Source organism: Alexandromys fortis, unplaced genomic scaffold (assembly GCF_014885135.2).
Source record: "Alexandromys fortis isolate MF-2015 unplaced genomic scaffold, M_Fortis_MF-2015_v1.1 scaffold_46, whole genome shotgun sequence".
In the NCBI taxonomy this organism is placed as follows: Eukaryota; Metazoa; Chordata; class Mammalia; order Rodentia; family Cricetidae; genus Alexandromys; species Alexandromys fortis.
The window spans coordinates 10,205,556-10,224,447 of NW_026067919.1; the positions used below are offsets into that span (position 1 = coordinate 10,205,556).

Here is an 18,892-nt window from a genome sequence, read left to right on the forward strand (position 1 = left end):
GAGGGTGGGGTGGGGTGGGTGAGGGTGGGGTGGGTGAGGGTGGGGTGGGGTGGGTGAGGGTGGGGTGGGGTGGGCTTTGAAGTCATTTTCTCAAGCTTCACTCAGTGTGACAGTCAATTGACTTTCTGTCACCTGCAAGATGTAGGACACTCGGCTATTTCTCCAGCATCATGCCTGCCTGCATGCCACCATGCTCCCCTCCAAGACGGACTGAGGCTCTGAACTGGAAACAAGTCCCCTCAATTAAAATCTTCTTTATAAGATTTACCATGGTCATGTCTCTGCACAGCAATAGTAAACCCTAACTAAGACAGCTTCCACCCTTCCTACCCTGAAGCCTTCCTTGGGTCCTGTAGCAACCCTACAACCTGGCATCCTTGCAAGGCTTCTGGAGCTTACTCCGCCCCTGTGACATAGCCTTTCATATGAGTAGACTGTGCTGCACACTGTGACATATTTTGAGAACCACTAAGGGCGAATTAAAACACAACCACTCAACTGTTTGACCATTTTCCCATTGACAGATGAGGACTGTATGCCATTTCCTTGAAGATGGGGTGTCATGTGATGTCTTTAATCAGTTGCACATGGGGAAAGTGCAGCCATATGAGTCACAGAGGACAATACGGTTCTTCCTGTTTCCTGGTAGCTATGGCAACTTAAGCTACCAAAGAAGAACTCTCCCACCATGAGGCTGCCTTGTGAGGAAAGCTGTATGTAAGAGCTTGGGCACAGTGGAGTGCAGTCTTCCATGACTCGCCAGGCACCCGACACAGGTGCAGACATTTCTAGTCTTTGCTCTAGTTGCCCCGGCCTTTAGCTTTTCTCCGTGACGTCTCCAGACATTTTGGAGTAGAGATAAGATGTTGTCACTGTTCCATGGTTGAGTTCCTGACCTATGCAATCTGTGAGCACCAGAACATTATGGTTTCCACCCCGGTCCAGGGTTGTTTGATGTACAGGATGCTACTTGCATTGACAGGTAAGGAAAATAAACAGACGCAAAAGTGACTAGGTCAGAGTCATGGAGCCAGCGTGGCCGAGGTAGATCCCATCCCCCATGCTGCATCCATACTTTTTCTAGCCTGACCTCTCACCTGGAAGTACCTTTACCTCCAGGGGCCACTCTTTGGAGTTTGCAAACTAGAACATGTTCAGAGACCATGGCTAAAAACTGGATCCAGGAGGAAAAGTTAGAAGGCGTACAGAAATTTAGCTTGGGCATACCTCTTAATGGACTATGTAACCTGCGTCTGGTAAACCATTGTTGGGGGAAGAATAAACATTTTGTACCTTGTTGGAGATGGTGAACAGTGAGCACAATGGGGCAGACTTTGGCTTAGGTGGGAAGGGATCTATAGGCAGTAACAGGAAAAAGACAGGACCACCCAAGAAATCAGTAAATTACCATCTTTGGATGCTTCCAAGTATACCCTATATATACCAAGTTTAGCAAGGATGACCCTGGATGTGTGAATGCCATAGAATACAAAAAAACCTTCAGGTTGGAATAGGACCAGCTAACTTTAATGCCCTGTCTAGCTCTGAGATATTGTTTTGGTCACAAACTAGGAAGGGAAAGCAAACTATCATCGTTTAGAAGTCCTGTCCCCAGAGCAATGTTGGACACATGTCATTCCAAGCATCCCCTTAGGGAAACGTCCACAGGTTCTCCCCTAAAGCTCTGCTTCTCACTCTGATCCTTGCTAAGCATCCATCGATGGGCTGGGCCAATGGGTCAAGGAAGAAAGTGCTCACTGTGTGAGCACAAAGACTTGAGTTAGGATCCCCAACACACACATAAAGGCTGGGCATGGCTTCCATGTCTGTAACCTCATCGTTGGGAGTGGGGACAGGCAGACCCCAGGAGCCCACCTATCAGTAAGCTTAGTGGACATAGTGAGCTCCAGGTTCACTGTCTCAAAAATGAGGTGGAGAGCCAGGCAGGGTGGCCCACACCTTTAATCCCAGCAGGCAAATCTCTGAGTTTGAGGCCAGCCTGGTCTGCAGAGCTAGTTCTAGGTCAGCCAGACTACACAAGAAAACCCTGTCTCAAGAAATGAAACAACAAGAAATGAAGGTGGAGAAGAAATTGAAGAAGACAACTTGATGCTGACCTCTGGTCTTCCCAAGGACGCAAGCACACTCTCACCCCAGGGCACGCACAGAAACCTGCTACAAAGCCACAGACTTTTTGAAAGTACAAATATTTATGATTCTGAAAGCTCAACGAATATTAGAAAGAGTTTTCTTAGCTTCTTCAGGCTTAGGGACCACAGGAGGGTTCATGCTCAGGGTTGGGGGCCTTCCTGCTCTGCAAGCTTTGCCACAGAGGGTACGAGTGGCTGATTTGGTCAACACCTGGACAAGCCTAAGTCTCCCAGGCCACAGTGGACTTGGGTCAGGACTGGTTTATTGTCTACTCTAATTATTGTTATTAGGATGGTATAAGAATTTTCATCTACCTGCAACCTAACAATTCTGGTAAATAAGTGTTACAGACACCCCAAATGCCAGAGACGCCGGTCTTTCTCAGTTCCCCTGGCTGTGTTACTCTCCGGCACTCCCACTGGCTGCCTGATGAAACTCAGCCGCCGAGACACCTGCTGGAAATCCATGTTTGTTGGCTTCTCAAAGACCCTGATTCAGCAAATGGATCAGAGCCCAGGCATCTGTGTAACCTGCACCCAGGAGCTTTTGTAGGAGGAAGGAATGACCCGCAGGCTCCTGCTGGTTCCTTCCTGCTGACATTTCTGTTTGGTCAGATGTAAAGTTAGGGTGGGCTTTGCAATACCTAGAGACGACCCAGGGGAGAGGTGGAAGGACGAACCCAGGCTGGGCTCACCTTGTGGGTCAGGAGCATTGGGTGAAAAGCACTGGAAACTGGGGGACAGAGACTACAGGCTGGGTGAGGTGTTCTCCCCACCCCACCCAGGGTCAGGGCTGAAGCAGCTGGGCCTACGGCTCACTCTTCTTGCCCTTGCTCTTTTGATGTCTTCAGGGGTCACTGCCCACAAGGTTCAGCAGGGCATTCTTGTAGTCGCCACTGGTGTCATTCTGGAGGAAGAGGCACATGTGAGTTAGAAGGGTGTTTGTGATGTTGGCCTTGGTCTTCTGTTACCATGACTAAGAGTTGGGCTCCTTGGGCGTGGCCTGTCCCTTCAAGGGTTTCTATGCCACAGTTCTCTGTAACACCATCCCGCTTTCTTCCCCATTTCACACTGTTCCGCTGATTCTCCTTTTAAGTCTCTGCCTGGCTAAATGGGGGTGCTTGTGGAAAATGAGTCACAGAGACAGAGCCGCTCCAAAGCTCTCAGACAAGGAAGGCCTGTGGGCGGTTTCCTCATACAGTCAACTGCCCCGGGGTTCTTCCTCATGTTCTCTCAGGTTCCAGAGGCACAGAGTTATTCACTTATTCAACATGATCTTATTCATTCAATACCCGCCACCATGGCTGAAAGAAGGGAGCCCAGAGTCACATCTGAGCTCATAGCATGGGGTAGAGGAAGCTTGGGTTTAGGTTCTGTAGGCCTGGACCATGCTTCTGTTAGAATACACAGACTCTCCTTTCACATCTGTGGTACCTGCTCTCTCATCTATAAAACACCATTTGGGATGAGAAGCACCTTGTGGGTGACCTAGCAGCAACACAGGCTGGCCTGTTCTTCATCTCCTGGCACCTGACACGTTGGTTGTGAAGTCTGAACCACAGCAAATAACAATTGAAACTCCCCTGTCTGACGACTGCCTGCCTGCCTCCCTGATGCCATCCTGTCTGAAACCAGTATCCATGGAAGAATCCGGGATTCCACAGATATCAAAGTGTATACACTCAAATCCCTAGTAGGGAATGCCCCTGGCCTTGGGTATAAATTACATACATCTTTCTATACTTTAAACGACCTCTAGATTATTTATAGCATCAAATACAATGGGAATACTATGTAAATAGTCATACCATATTGTTCAGGAAATAATGACAAGAAAGAAAAGTATGTTTCTACAAAACGTCTTAGTCTCATTGCCCCTTCAGAAACCGTTCCTTCTCAAGGCTTCGGCATATCCTGCAGCTCAGACACACAGCCACTCATGGGATAAGAGCAGCCTCTGAGCTCCGCTCACTCCCCATAGTTGCACTTTCTCCTTCCTGGTCCCTACATGTGCCACATGGTAAGCAGTACAAGCATGAGATGCCTGCTAGAAGGGATGGCCACCTATGACACCTGTGTCCCAGGAATGTTTGTGTCACAGGCTGGCGGTGAAGGGAGGGGCCTGTGTCTTACCATGATCATGCTGCTCAGAGTCTTGCCATACATCTTCTGGAACTGACCCTTGATAAGGTTTAGATCAATCTCACTCCTTGAGACGATGTTCCTTATCAGTGTCCCATCACGTGTCCCTGCTCCCTGGAGAAGACAGTGCCAATCAGCCGTCACGTCTCACCTTTCCTATCTACCTCTGTAATGATGGACAGACCTGTGGGGGGAGGCTCTGCACCAGTGGGGAGAACACCAAGAGGGGGGCTTTGCTAATACAGTTTTTTTTCCCAAATTCTTTTCCTTGGTAGTGTTAGGGACAGACCCTGAGGACTTGTGCATGCTGGGCAAGTGCTCTGGGCTCCTTTACAGCCCACAACAATGGACCTCTCTTTCTCAGTCTCCTCACTCAGGGGCTGCGCCTTTCCTTAGTAGAAGCCCAATACTTCAGGTTGCCGTATGATTTGCTTTGCCACATCAGGTTCTATACCCCAAACCCTCACTGCTCCAGGAAGGTTTTCTGTTTGAGCGGCATCACTGCCCACGTTACTCAACTGGCCATTCCACAGCAGGACCTTCTGGCTCTCTCTCATCCCTGACTAGTCCTGGGTCAGATGGAGCTTCATGACCAAGGAAACAGCACACTTTCTCCTTCATGGGACAGTGTGTCCGGAGGGCTTGGGGTGCTGGTTTGGCTCTCACTTTAAGTGGTGCCAGAGTTATGTACTGGAGAGGTTGGGCACTGATGTTAGTCACTGATGACTGCTTTAAATGTCTCTCTTCCAGTTTAGTTCCAGATCCCAGCAGCTCTACTTGTAAAGAGCAACATGTCCACTTCTGTAGCCAGGGCAGCCTTGTAAACAACGGGAACTCTGAAGCTAGCACCTGGTCTCGGGGAGGAAAACTGACACGCTAAATGTGGGAATGTCCCTACAGTCTGTCTGTGTCAAGGGTGTTACGGCCTGCAACAACAAATGTGTTCTCAGAAAGGAGGGATAGTGCAATGAAAAGCCCAACCCAATAGGTTCAAGACTGATGCATGACTCTCCCACTTAGCAGTCATGTGACCTCGATCCAGCCTTAGCTTCACAACATTTCAGCTGGCAATTGTGTGTCAACGTTCAGTGAGCTTTCAACAAACATCTGTCAATGCACCTGCTCAAATGTCCCTTCTGGAGCTGTGGCTTCCCTTCCCTAGTTTGCCCTCTGAGAATGCAAACCTTTCTGACATATGAGAGATTAGAACAAAGGGACCCCAGAGTTCAGGCAGCAGTGGCTCTGAGCCCCGTGGCTGTGCATCCGGCATCCTGTCGGGGTGACTCATTGTGAAGGAGGCGGCAGCCAGGATGGTTACCTTCATGGCGTAGTGGAGTCTCTCAGCAAAGTAGCTGTGGAGGTTTCGCGTGCATTTCACTGGCAAACAGGAAAACTGTATTAGCAACAAGAGGAGGGTGTGGGCCGTGTTGTACACACTTGCATTTGTTTATGTGTTCCTGTGGGTGTTAAGGGTTACTGTTGTGTAAAGGCTGACATGTTTCTTTGTGTGCCACCTAGCTTTAAAATGGAGGCTTTGTGTCGGGCAGAGAGAATGAGGCAAGGAGCAGAGCCTCAGGCAATGGGCAGAGCTCCAAGGGCCCAAAGCAGCCAGGTCAAAGGTGAGATGTGAATGCAGTGGGCACCTGTGGGGCTCGTCTGGCGTCACCACCTCGGGTCTTCAGGAGGACACCTCTAAGCTGTCCCATTCAGGAAGCCCCTCCATTAAGAATTTGATTGACAACATGGTTCCACACAGGCTGCCACAGAATGGTGGCTACACATCTCGGAGTCCCTTGTGAGTGGAAACCCCACATTTTGTATTTTCATGTAACAAAAGAAGCTTGGCTTTAAGGACTAAGACACCATGAGTCCTTGGCTTGGAACATGGCCCTCAATTTTTCTTTTCCATAGAAATATCTTTCATGGACCGTGGCATCTTCTATGGGGAGATGGTGTTTTAACCCAAGGCTGGGAGAGTGTGGGTTGCATGGGGAATAGGGATGTGTGTAAACTCTGTCCTGATTCTGTATGACTTTGTTGCTCAACCTTCTGACGCATCTATGACCTGAGGTTGACTAACTAAGGCTTTAAGAAAAAACGAGCAGGAACTGCCCGTCACAGTGTGGTCCTGCACACCTTTGCTGTTGAGGAGGCATTGTTATGTAGGGTCCATGGGTAGAATTCTAGGTGACGTCAGAGGGTGTGACTAGCTCTTGCAACATAGGATAAACCAAATACACTTTACCACAGTCATCACCACTGTCCTGGAAAGAGTGCCTAGCCTGGGAATCCTCATCTCGGGTCCATTATGTGAGGTGGTACAGGGGTGGTTCTCTGCCTGGCTCAGGGCTATTTTCTACTGTGACTCATTCCATATGACTTCAGCTTTAGGCCCAAGATGTGCTATGAGCAGGTTACGGTAAGCCGGCTCAGTCCTCTGGCAGGCAAAGTTTTCCGGGTTTCTCGTGGCTGGGCCTCAAATCACACACACACTCATTTTTTTTTTTCAGTTAGCAACTAAGGTAATGACTTGAAACTTCAATTAGACCCAGAAAGGTGGCTTTGAGCAGGGTACAGGAACAGAAGTAGGATGCTCACTAAGTAGTATCTGTGGGCAGGCCTGGGCCCTGGTCCTGGAGTTACTGTGGTAACACTTATGTGAATTCTCTCTCTCTCTCTCTCTCTCTCTCTCTCTCTCTCTCTCTCTCTCTCTCATGCAACATGGGGCACTGTATAGATAACACAGGGAATAGTTCTCACCAGGCCACACCGAGACTCTTGGGTGCTATGAACCCAGGGACCTGACCTAAAGGGTATAAGTTAAGAGCATTGGGTGTGAGGTATGACCTTTGACTATAGATCCCAACCTTTGCTTTCACCTTCATGGGCTGTGGATGCATATGTGCCAAGAGCCACGCCCCTTCTTACCCACAGTGAGCATGGCCTCCTCCAGGGAACCATGGGTCTCGCTCTTGATGCTATCCTCAATGCTCTTATTGGCAATTTTTTCATATTCCTCGAACACTATGGAGAGAAGAATTTACTCAAGAAACACATAGATTACATGCTGCACATCCGTGTGCCATCTTTGCCTCCCTCTTGGCACGGGGGAAAGAGTTCAGATCTCCATGCCTCTCTTCCCAAATCTAAGCCACGTATGACTAAATCTTCCCACAAAGGGAGAGGATGTGTGGCTAGGGCACCACATACTGCCAGGGCCCACACACGTGAGTCCTGTTCCACCTTGACTGAAGGGCAGAGAGTTTGAGCTTATTTTGCTCTTTCAAAGTTGTTAACGACAGGTGTAGCTACAAACGAGATATCCTGATCTAGGGAGTGGTTATTTGGTGTTTCAGATTAAGACAGCCCACGGAGGTGGATCTGCTCCATCTTGACCAAAGGTCAGAGAACTCAAGCCTATTCCTGCCCCTTCATTTCAAAACAGGAGGTTTGACCCAGGGAGTGGCTGCCTACAGGACACTTGCTCTAGGGTATAGTCACTGCATATCCTGCCCAGAATATCTAATGCTTAACTCAGGAAAGAGTGACTTGATGTCTCAAGTACTGAAGCAAGCAATTGTTCTGGTTGTCCTTTGTGTCACATTAAAGTGGTCTTTGGTCTTCTTTCCCTCTTTAGGATCGGGGTATATAAAATAAAACATATGGAAAATAAACGTGGGAAGATTCAGGATTCAGTTTCAGTATTTACTGAGTTGCCCTCCTGGTGCTATCCCATGTCTCTGTGTGTCTTTCATATCTTTGTTCCTCCAACCTAATTTTTCTAATCCACGTGCCCCTACCCCAAAATGTGTGAACCCATCGAGGATGGACCCTGACCATGCACCCCGCGTTTCCCCCCTCTGCCCCGTACCTCGCATCAGGTGAGTGGCACTGCGTGTACACAGGATGGTGATGAATTTCATCTCATCAGTCCCATGGATCTTCTCACCCGCTGCATACAGATCCTAGGGTTGGGAAACAAGGAGGTGAGAGAGGACTCCGGGGCCCCAGATCTGAAGTCAGCCTCCATTTCACTTGGACAGTCCAATATGATGGCTCACTGTCCTGGGCTCCTGTTCCACCAACAACATTGGCTCAAGGGTCTTCTCTATCTGGGGCTGGAAGCTATTTTAGGAAATGCTCCTTCCCTGTTGCTCTGGGAAAACTGAACAACAAGAGACAGACAGAGATCTGAGTATGAATGAGCTCTGGGCTCTGAGAGAGGCCGTCTCTGCCAGGAAAGCCTTGGTACTTTCCTTCCCCAGGTTCTCCAGCTTTTTCTTCTTCTGGAGCTTTCCAGAGACCTCTCTTTCCTCCTTTGTCACCACAAGGTGGAGGCTGTAGGGTGGGGTCTAGACTAAAGAAGGCTCCCCTTGGCAAAGGAGATCACGAAACTCAGAGTTCAGCTGGTAAGACCAGGGCACAGTATTACCTGTGCATCTTGGAGGGCCAGGCCTGGGTCCACAAAGCCGCTCACGTCGTCTCTGCTGCCCTAGGATCAGAGTAAATGGCTCTGTAAGGCAGGTCAGCAATCAGAACCCATGGCCGAGGGGACTGTGGGGCTCAGAGGGCAGGTAGGTAAGGGCTGCTGCTTCTAGAGACCATGAGACCTGCAGGCCAGCTGTCCTCACCAAGTCTCATTTTTGGTGTTTGCCTGATATGAGCAGATTGCAATGGTGGATTCAGGGAGCTAAGCTAGGCAGAGCCTGGCACGGAGCCACACAAAGGTTGAGGCAAGAGGGCTCTGCAGTTAGGACCCCTTTATCATGCTGAGGCATAGGTACTGTCCTCAGACCACTCAGGTTCCCCATATCCCAGATGCCACTCAAAAGCATTGCTCAAGAGTTGCTGCTAGGACCTGAGCCAGCCACAGATTCCTGGAGCCTGGTTGTGATACCTGAAGGAGGCACACTAGAATCCGCTCCAGATAGCCACTTGTGTCTGCTTGGATGTCTTCTTCCAGGTTAGTCCCGTAGTCTGCAGGGGAAGAGAACCAGAAGGCATGGACAGTGAGTGACCCAGGGCCTGCAACGTACTTCCTCCTCCATACCTACTTCCCGCCTCTTCTTCCCATGGGCATGGGAGGACAAGTTCTTGGCATAGAAGGTGTACATATAACGGTTAGATGTCCTAGAGATGGAGACCGATCTAGGTAATCATCCAAACTCCAAAGTGACATAAATGAGCAACCAAGCTAAAGGGAGACACAGACCAGGCCAGAGAACCAGACCAAGACCTGCAAGATGGAGGCCATTCTGTTGCCAAGTTCAGCGAAGCCAGAACCTTCAGGCTACCCTGGCTGGTTGTAAACATGGAGGGCTGGCTGGCCTTTGCTAGTTTGGCAAACTATGTACTATATGGGAGAGCTGGCCAGTGGGGCTCCCCTAACACAGTGTGGCCCTAGCAGATGGCCCTCTCCAGTGTTCTGGCTTAGCCCATGGGCATCCGGTAAGCATTCTCCCATCCACTGCTGCCTCTGTTCCCCAGTACTGTCTGTCACAGCATTAAGGGACATGAGCTTAATTGGCACACACCTCTCTCCCCATGCTCAACCACAGTTGGGCACAGGATTTGGCATATATAGGTACTGGGACTGGTATGAAAAGACCTCCAAAGGGTCCTTTCCAATTTGGCATAGTTCCCTTGGGAGCTTCCCAACTCTCATTCCCTCTCAGGCTGCTAACACTTCAGCCATTCCCAGGTTTCCACCCCGCCATCTTGGCCACCCCCTTACCTTCCTCATAGGCCTTCATTATCTCTTTCAGCTGGTTCTTGGTCCGAGAAGCCAGGATCTCAATGATGACTCCTTCTTTGGTTCCTAAGCCCTGGGGAGAGAAGCCTCTATGTTCTGGAGTGTTCTGCTCCTGGTCTCCTGCTCTGCCTGCATTGTCTTCTCAGAAGCTATGGCCACCTCTCTGCCCTCCTCTGCTGGGGTCTCTGCTAGAGGGGTGGTATTGAATCCCCACCTTTGATTCTTGTGACAGATATCGGGGCAAATTATCTCGGCTCTCCTTCTTTAGCTGGGTGGTCTCACACAGGTGGCTTCACCTGCCCATTTTTATGTATACTCATCTGTCAATGAGGAGAATGAGCTAACCCTACCCTGAAGGTAGGATTAGAGAACACAGTTAAATGCCTGGCATAGATCACAAAAATATCCTTCAAGTGGGAAGGATTGTGGTTTCTGGGTCTCCAACGCCACCTCATCTATGAGAGTAATAGGAAAGCTGAGGAGAGAAAGATGGCCAATGGGTGGTGCTTGGACCGTAGAGATGGGTTTCTGAGTCCCTTGCATTCCTTCTGGTCCCTATTCTAAGAAGTACTGATTGGGTCTTCGCTGTGACTGGCCAGCCGCACTGTTGGGTGGCTGTTTGAGCAGGCTGCAAGCTCATTAATTAAGTTGGGGACCAGGCGGCCATTCTAACGTATGGCAAAGTGGAGTACCTTCATGGCGTCATGCAGCTCCTTGGCCTCGTATCTGTACGGCGGGTACATGAGGGCCACGATGAGTCTCTCAAATTTGCCACTCAGCTCCGACTTTAAGGTCTCAGTGAGGTCCTAGGGCAGGCAAAAGGGAAGGTGAGATGACGTGTCCTCCAAGCCCATTGGAGTCAGAGAGCAGGCGGGACCTGGCCTGGAGACTCTTCCTCTCCACATGACAGAGTTGTCATGCTGGTGTGATCTCCTGGGCCAGGTCCTGAGCTTCTCTAAGCAACAGCATCTGTGCCTGTTGAATAGGGACAACAGAACTTGTTCTTCATACCGTTGTTTAGTGCCTGTTAAATACAGACAACGGAATTTGTGCTTCATACCATTGCTTATGGGGTGACAGCTCTGGGAACAATTAAATTCTGGGCACATTCTAAACTCCAGAAAATAGAATTGCCATCGCTTTCAAAAGGCAAGACCTGGGTGTGGCAGCACCATGCTTAACAAAATTAAATGATTCAATGAGGGAAGGAAAAAGAAAACAATGAAAGAAAGAGGGAGGAAGGGAGAGAAGATTCCAAGATTCCATCTCACTCCTGTCTCTTTCTAAGGGCACATGTGTCTACAAGAAGCCACCAGGCACCACACCCCTGATCCTTGCCACTGTCACTTACAGGCTCTGGAAGTAACTTTGGAAGTTATTCTGCCTCTCTGATGTTGAACACAGAGGACAAGCTTGAAACAGTAAGCAGGAGTTGCAAATATGTAGTTTCCCCTGGGGAGGCTTGCACCTCATCACTGGTGTTTTTGTGTTAAATCTGTGAGCAGAGGGAGGTTCTCCAGGCACCCACGTCTAGGCACAGACCTGTGGTATTCAGTGTGTACCTTCAAATTCCTGGCTCTGTGCTAAGAGCTGCTAGATCCCCAGTGGCAGGAGAGATGAGGGACATGGGAGTGACCATGGGAAGCATGTGTCTGTGCTGTGGAGGGGAGGAGGGCCAGGCATACACTGCCAGGGAGCACGGAAGAGGTTCAGGTAGTGGGGGACAAAGCTGAAGAGAGCTGAGGCTGGATCCTGAGGGACAACTGAGGACTGCAGCGAGAGAGAATGGGGAAGAAGTGGGGCTCCACCATGAAAGGCCAATTCCAGACCGTGACTGGAGTTATAAATGAGCCTACCAGACACAACAGAATGGCCAGAGAAATGACTACAGATGGATGGAAGGATCATTTTACTGCATTGTCCCCTATGAATGTGCCCATCTCTGGAGGAGCTGCCCGGTCTTCAGTATGCACCCTGCTTACCTTGCCAAATTGAGCCTTGAAGGACTTGGCAATCTGCTGCCTCTGCACATTGCTTCTCTTGGTGAGCACGTCTATGATGGCCTGTTCATTGGTTCCTGCAGGGGTGTACAGTATGAGAATCCCCTCTACCTCTGGGGGCATCAGAGACAACTGGGGAGGGGAGAGGGGAAATGCTTGCTGGCTGGGCAACTGGGCCATACTACCTGAATGCCACAAATGCTCAATTTCCACGGTGTAAACAAGACAGCCAGCTATCTCATTTCTTTGTTCTCCACCTCCAAGTTACACAGTGTTGGGGTGTGGCTCGGGCTTGACTTTATAGTATAGAACCCAAGGACTATGGGCTTGGACCTTTGAAGTGTGGCCAAGCGAGGTATTCTTAATCTCTTTCCTTGTGGTGGTCACATTAGAGGAAGGTCCAGACCACTGTGTCTGAGAGCCTGTCCTGTAGATCATGGACAAGTAGGCTCATCTCCTGAAGCCTCCACTTGCTCAGGTGGGGAGTGGGACCAACAATAAAGATCTTATAGGTAGCAATAGGTAGGAGAATTCAGGAGAGACACCTCTGGGAATGGGTGTTCTCTTTAGTGCCCCAGTTCACTAGGCGGAACCAGCCAATGGGTGACTCCCATCTGGAGGGAGACCAAGTCCTATCTTAAGCCAGTCCTTTCCCACTCAGTCATGCGAGGGTGGTACCAGAAACAGTTGACCATCTGGTCAGTCGACACGGGGCAGAAGCAGGTGGCCATCTGGTCAACTAACATGGAGCAGGGGACAAGCTGCAGAATCCACATGGCTAGTACCCCTGGTGCAGCATCTAAACTTCCATCCCCATGCCTAAAGCAGGCCCTATGTCAATTCATCTTCTGAGTCCACAGTGACTCAGTGGGCCCAGAGTTCTCGCAGCCATTTTCCTAGTGAGAAATTTCAGACTGACAGTCTCCCCTGTCCTTGTCCCTTGGGAATGAACAGTCACCCACCTCAGAGCTGGTGTGATTCCCTAGGAAATGTAGTCACTCAGAACTAAATGGGTACAGCTTTGATGCCTGGCTGTCCCTGGTATCTCCTTCCTGGGGATGTGAGCATGTGGGGCCCCAGTCACAAGGCCGTGGCTGGTACTTACCAATCCCCTTCATGGCTTTATAGAGGGTCTCTGCATCAGGGTCTGGGTTGAAGTGAGAACTGCCCTTCACGGTGACACCCTCCTGTTCAATCTGCAAGACAGCCAGGGATGCTCATCATGAGAAGTAAAGGAATGGCATGGGGACCTGGTTGTGTACCCCGTTAGGCTAAGGATCTCCCCTGGGCACTGAGACCAATGGAGCGACTGACCTCTCTGGCTCCTTAGCTAACGGGTGTGGCTGAGACCAGCGCTTGTAAAAAGAAACCACCTCGGGGCTGCAAAGGTGGCTCAGGGGTTAAGAGCATTGGCTGTTCTTCCAGAGAACCCTGATTCGATTCCCAGAACCCACATGGCAGCTCTGAAATTGTCTATAAGTCCAGTTTCAGGGTTTCTGATATCCTCATACAGACATGTACAAAGCAAAGCACCAATGAACACAAAATAAAAATCTATCTATCTATCTATCTATCTATCTATCTATCTATCTATCTATCTATCTATCTATCTACACACACACACACACACACACACACACACACACACACACCTATAAATCCAAAACAAAGCAAAAAGCACCTGTTGACTGAAAGAAGGTAGCATACTGGTTACACATACTTCTTTCAAGTCCCGTATACAGCAGGATGGGAGGAAATGAATTCAAAAGCTGAGTGGCTGCCTAGGGAATGAGGAGCTGACACAGGTCTCGCTTTGCAGAGAAGGGTCTACACCTGTCTAGGCCTTTCCTGTGATGAGGTGTGGGTATTTCAGAAGACCAAAAGCCAAGCTGAGCATCTCTCCCAGGCCACAGAATCATATGGGGCAGAGCGTTGTGTTCAGAAAGAACTGCAGGATGTCCTTAGATTGTGGCATAGACTTGAAAACCAAAGTATGCAGAGCCTTGTCTTACAAACCTCCAATCCAGGGCGTGTACTAGGGCCACTTCTCTGTGTATTCTGCATAATTAATCAGAGGCTTACCATGGATGACTCTTCTAAAGTGTGTGTTTGAGGGGAAGGAGCGGAAAGAATGGAAGGAATTGAATGAGGGAGACCCAGGTCCTTCAGATGGAGAGAAGTTTAGTCAAATGAGTTCTGGTCATTTGCTGTTTGGCTCATTGTCCCCACCCACCCATCTGTGTTTCTACTCACGCATCCTCCCAGCTGTTCACTAATTCTCTACCCCAGCTAGACAGCCCTCACGCCATCTGCCTGCCTTTCTTCTTCCTCTGCACTTCTTTCCTCTTTCTTTCCACTCCCCTCTCCTTTTCTTCCTCTTCCCATTTTCTTCCCCCTTTTTGTTTCCTTTCAAGCATCCTCCACCTATCTTCCCTTTATTCCATGCATTGATTCATTTACCCAACCTTCCACCCAAGCCTCACGTTAGATCCTGAAAATGCAGAACAGGTCCCCACGGATGGTATATCCTTAAGGGTTCTTCTTTTGAGTAAGAAGCAAAGACATCTTTCTGTGTCCTTCGCTTGATTTTTCACAGGCCCAGAAATAGATCTTTATGTCCCATCTACTGGATCATGTTTTATAACAGGAACTGTTAGAAGTAATTCCTGGGGTGAGCCAGGCTCTGAGTGGTCTTTCAGATGCTGCCCCCACTGTCCACAAATGCAAAGTTCTTGCTGTGAGGTCACGTGCTGCTACTAGAAGCCAGGTGAGTGCCCCCTCTGCAGAGTGCACTGGACATGATGCTCAGCCCCCCTCTCCCCGGAGTCATATTAGGTGTTAATGCTCCATGTTACAGGCCAGGAGGTTGGGCTCGGTCGCATAGCTAGTAAATGGCGCTGCTGGCATTTCACCCACAGCCTGACTCAGAATCGGAGCTCTGTCTGCCTCCCCCACTCTACACATGATTCACTCTTCCCCAGACACTGGTTTTCTTGGAGTGTTTCACTGGAGAGAGCCTCACCCAAAGGCACGCCAGTCTTCTGGGAGTGTGGGGGTGGGGAGCCTCTAAGTTCTCACTTCTTAGTTTTGCTCCCTGCTGCCAGAGACCTATTGATTAAGAGGTGTCTCCATACCATTCAGGGACCAGCATTTGTCAGCAGTTTCAGGGCTGGCTGGGGTATCACCACATTGAGAAGTTTTGTTTTTTTGATAGAGGGCAGTGTTCTGGGGACCAAAGATCAGGTGGCTCCTGCCTGGAGTGGGGATCTGGAGGCATCTATCCCAGCCCCTGTAGGTCGGTCTCAGGCTCCCGTTGGGGCTACTCTGAGGCCGGTGGGTTCAGACAAATAAGTTACCAGACAAAAGGTAATTCAGGCAGTCCTGGATGCTGTGTCTGGAAGACATTCTGTCATGGGCATGCGGGAACTGCCAGTCTTTTGCCTGATCTATCACAGGCTGCCTCTTCAAGGGGACCCCAAGGGGAACTTGTTCTGAAGATGGGCTCCTCTGGCCACTCTTCCACTCCCTTCAGTCCTGCTCTGATCCAGATTCGTGTTCAGAGGACATTTGGTTCTCACTGGCTGCCTGGCCAGACACAGAGGCCTTGTTGTCCTCAGTCAGCTCTCCCAAGGGTCAACATCCCTGGATGACTGAGTCTGAGTCTGGACTCAGGCTGCACAGACCTAAACACTTACTAGTGTGGCTACTTCAGTGCCTGTCTAGTGCACCTGAGGCTCAGTTTCCTCACTTGTGTTTGAAGCCGTCGGTGCCAGCCTTACAGACTTGCTGTGAGGCTCTAAGGGCCCTGAATGAGAGGTGCCTGGAGGAGGGTCCCCATGCAGTAGGTTCTGAGAGTGCCAGCTTTATTATCATTCTGAACAGGTCCCCAGGAGGTTGTCCCTAGACCTGCCTTAAGCATCAGGCCACCGGGGCCAGCACCCACGGTTAGGAACTGCTCACCGCTGAGATCCAATGGCAATGTGTTTGGCCAGAGCATTCTCTAGCTTAAAGTATACCAGCAGCTCCCTGTTGTTCAAAAGTTGAGTTCCAGCACCTTAGCATGTTATTCAAGGCCCTTGATGCTCCATCCTGGCTACTTCTCCAGATCTAGATCCAACCTACCCAGGACATTCAAACCACACAGGGCAATTTTTCTCCAGAGCTTCACATACTGCTACCTCTGCAAAATGCACCCCCCCCCGGAGTCTCTCCACACACAAATGCACACCCTGCACACATCCACAGAAACCCTGCTCTTAAGTGGTCTTTGTCCTCAGACGCTTCCCTCTAGACTCTCTTATCTGTCAGCTCCCTCTTGCATTTCAAGATTTTAAAAAACATTTTGTTTCATTTTATTTAAACTGTCTTACTTTTCATATCCCGGTAGTAACTTTTCTAAGCATTGGCAATTTTTTTTTTCAGCTTTCTCACGAGGACGTGGCCTAGCAGGTTCTGTCCTCACTGAGTGCTCATCACCCAACACAAAGCAAGGACCCACCTCCCCAGATTATTCCTACTCACCCAGGCTTTCCACCAGGCCATCCTGTTTGCCTCACAGCCACTTTTCCCAGGGAGATGAAGATTCACTAGTTGGGCTCTACTCAGTGACTGCACACAGCTACTCCCCGGCTAGTAGGTGTGGTTGTGTACACAGGCCCAGGCCCCACCCAGCACTCCCTCCTTGCCACCTCAGGCTTGGTTTGGCTCTGGGCCCCTCCTGTGGCTCCCAGGCCCCACCCAGGCACTGCCCAGGCCTGCCCTAAGGATCACATCATTTGCTACAAATGTTTGGGCTGTGGCCTCCACACAGCTCGGAAACTCTGAGGTAGCCTTTGAAAGGCAACTTGGTAAACAAAAAAACAAAAAAAGCTGCTTCTTCTTCTAGCTTGGGCAGATCTCAGTCACAGAAGAACGGAATCCCACCCGCAGCCCTTTGGTTTGTTGCCATCTCAACATAATTAACTGCAATGAACTCAGCAAAGGGCAAAAAGACAGTCACCCACCCCCCATTCACTGGGGTACACTGTGTCTAAATCCCCCTCCAACCCCCCTGTAGTGCTGTCCCCTCAAAACATTGTCACAGTCCTAGGAAGCAGGTACAAGTTCTAAGAGCTAGAGGGGGAACATCTCAAGCACCTGGATAATTTGCTCAAATGACAGGTCCCATGAGAGCGGAGTCATTGTCAGTCAGCTCTTGTAGACTAGGAGGCTGCTGCCTCCCACTGGGGGGTCTAGGATATGCTAGTTGCCAAGAAAAAAGGCTTTTTCCACAAAATACTCATCTGGGGGATTTGTCTACTCTTCTTAGAACGTTCCTCAGCACAGCTGTCCCTACCTCACCCCTTAACTTAGCTAACTCTTACCTACCTGTCTTTATGAAGTCACTGCCTCTGGGAGCACCACCTAGTTCCAGGGAGGCTCATATAGAGATCTCAGCTGTCACAAAAACAGTTCTCTCATGATTCTTCAAATCTAAGAAAACTCGCAGAGTGGCCTTTTAAGAATGACCCATGAAGCGATCAAGGTCCCCACCCCGACTCCAGTGCTCTTTGCTCTACACACAGAGTCTTCAGTTTGCTCCTTCCTGCGGCATGGGGAAGGGGGCAGCTATGCCCTGAGAAGGCAGCTACCGGGAAAACCGGAGAGCCACTGAGCAACTGTGCTATGAAATGCCTCCAACGGAAGAAGACCCCAGCCTCTGCACCACAGGGTGATGGAAGATCCATTCCAGGCCTTGGAAGCTTGGGCTCCCCTGCATTTTTAGGGTTGGTGTATATTGGAGTACTCATGCTTGTGTGCATTGAGATGCTTCTATCCAGGTACATTCATGTGAGTTTCTTGAACCAGAGGGTCTGGCCAAAGTCTGGCAGGACAGGTGACTGAGATGGGTAGAGCATCCTTGGATTAAATGCCAGCCTCTTTAGGGACATCTGGGCTCAACCATCCCATCCATGCATCACCTATTAAGCTTCATGTCACCATGTGCCTCTGGAGTGATACAGCACCCCCTTATCTACCCAACGTGTACCCACATTCTTCCCTCACTGAGTATCAGAGTTATACAGTACCTGAGAGATTAAGGGCACTAGAAAGGGTCCTCACAGAGGAATTCACTGTTCCCTCTGTCTCCTCCCTCTGGGAGGACCACACAGGAAAACAATGGCAGGAACTTGCCTGGGATCTGGGGGTGCTCAGCACCCAGACCTAATCCCACTGAGTGCTGTGGGCCCCCAGCACCTACTCTGTGTGCCATCCATGTCTCAAAGTTCAGAGTGCAGTTTTTGGTTGCATTCTAGACACTGAACTAAGTACATGGTTGTGCACCTCTAGCCCCGGAAGGAGCATAAGTAGCCTGAACATTAGGGGTGAAAGCATAGAGCCGTGGTTCCCAACCTTCCTAATGCTGTGACCCTTTAATACAGTTCTTCATACTGTTGGGACCCCTTGCCATAAAGTTAATTGTGTTGCTACATCATAACTATAATTTTGCTGCTGTTAAGAATCAAAAGTAAATATTTCTGGAGATAGAGATTTGCCAAAGGGATCGTGACCCACAGGTCGAGAACCGCTGACTTAGAGGAAAGCATAGGATTTAGCTTGAGCGCAGGGCAGGAAGTCTGTTTAGCCCGGGGCCTGAAGTGCTGGGAAAGGCGGTTCAGAAAAAAAAAAAAAAAAGATTTTCCACTGGGTCATCAGTGTCATAGGGGCTAGCTATTTGGAGGGGGTCAAAGGAGGCCTGAGCACAGTGCTTGTGTATGGATGGAGCATGCGTGCAGGGGGTCAGAGCATGTGTAGGCGTAGAGATGCGGCTTGTGCCTCAGAGCTCATTGTCACTACAGAAACGTCAG

The 18,892-nt window shown here is 49.8% G+C and overlaps 1 protein-coding gene across 1 annotated transcript; it reads right to left on the reverse strand.

Moving 5' to 3' along the window:
- Nucleotides 1–2,188: 2,188 nt before the first annotated feature.
- LOC126500636 (annexin A8) lies at nucleotides 2,189–16,722 on the reverse strand. Its single transcript, XM_050140683.1, has 12 exons — nucleotides 16,566–16,722; nucleotides 13,150–13,240; nucleotides 12,027–12,121; nucleotides 10,737–10,850; nucleotides 10,027–10,117; nucleotides 9,190–9,269; nucleotides 8,725–8,784; nucleotides 8,164–8,257; nucleotides 7,221–7,316; nucleotides 5,611–5,669; nucleotides 4,284–4,406; nucleotides 2,189–3,057 (listed from the first exon to the last, which is right to left on the reverse strand). Exons 1-12 carry the CDS (start codon nucleotides 16,584–16,586, stop codon nucleotides 2,998–3,000), a joined length of 984 nt encoding a protein of 327 aa, XP_049996640.1. The 5' UTR covers nucleotides 16,587–16,722; the 3' UTR covers nucleotides 2,189–2,997.
- Nucleotides 16,723–18,892: the final 2,170 nt, after the last annotated feature.

Excerpts from the sequence above, each read along its gene's own strand:
- LOC126500636 (XM_050140683.1), bottom strand. The coding sequence starts at position 16,586 with ATGGCCTGGTGGAAAGCCTGG. Across the intron at positions 10,118-10,736 it reads AGCTGCATGACGCCATGAAG|GGCTTAGGAACCAAAGAAGG; the intron begins GTACTCCACTTT and ends TTCTCTCCCCAG. Across the intron at positions 7,317-8,163 it reads TGCCACTCACCTGATGCGAG|TGTTCGAGGAATATGAAAAA; the intron begins GTACGGGGCAGA and ends TTCTCTCCATAG.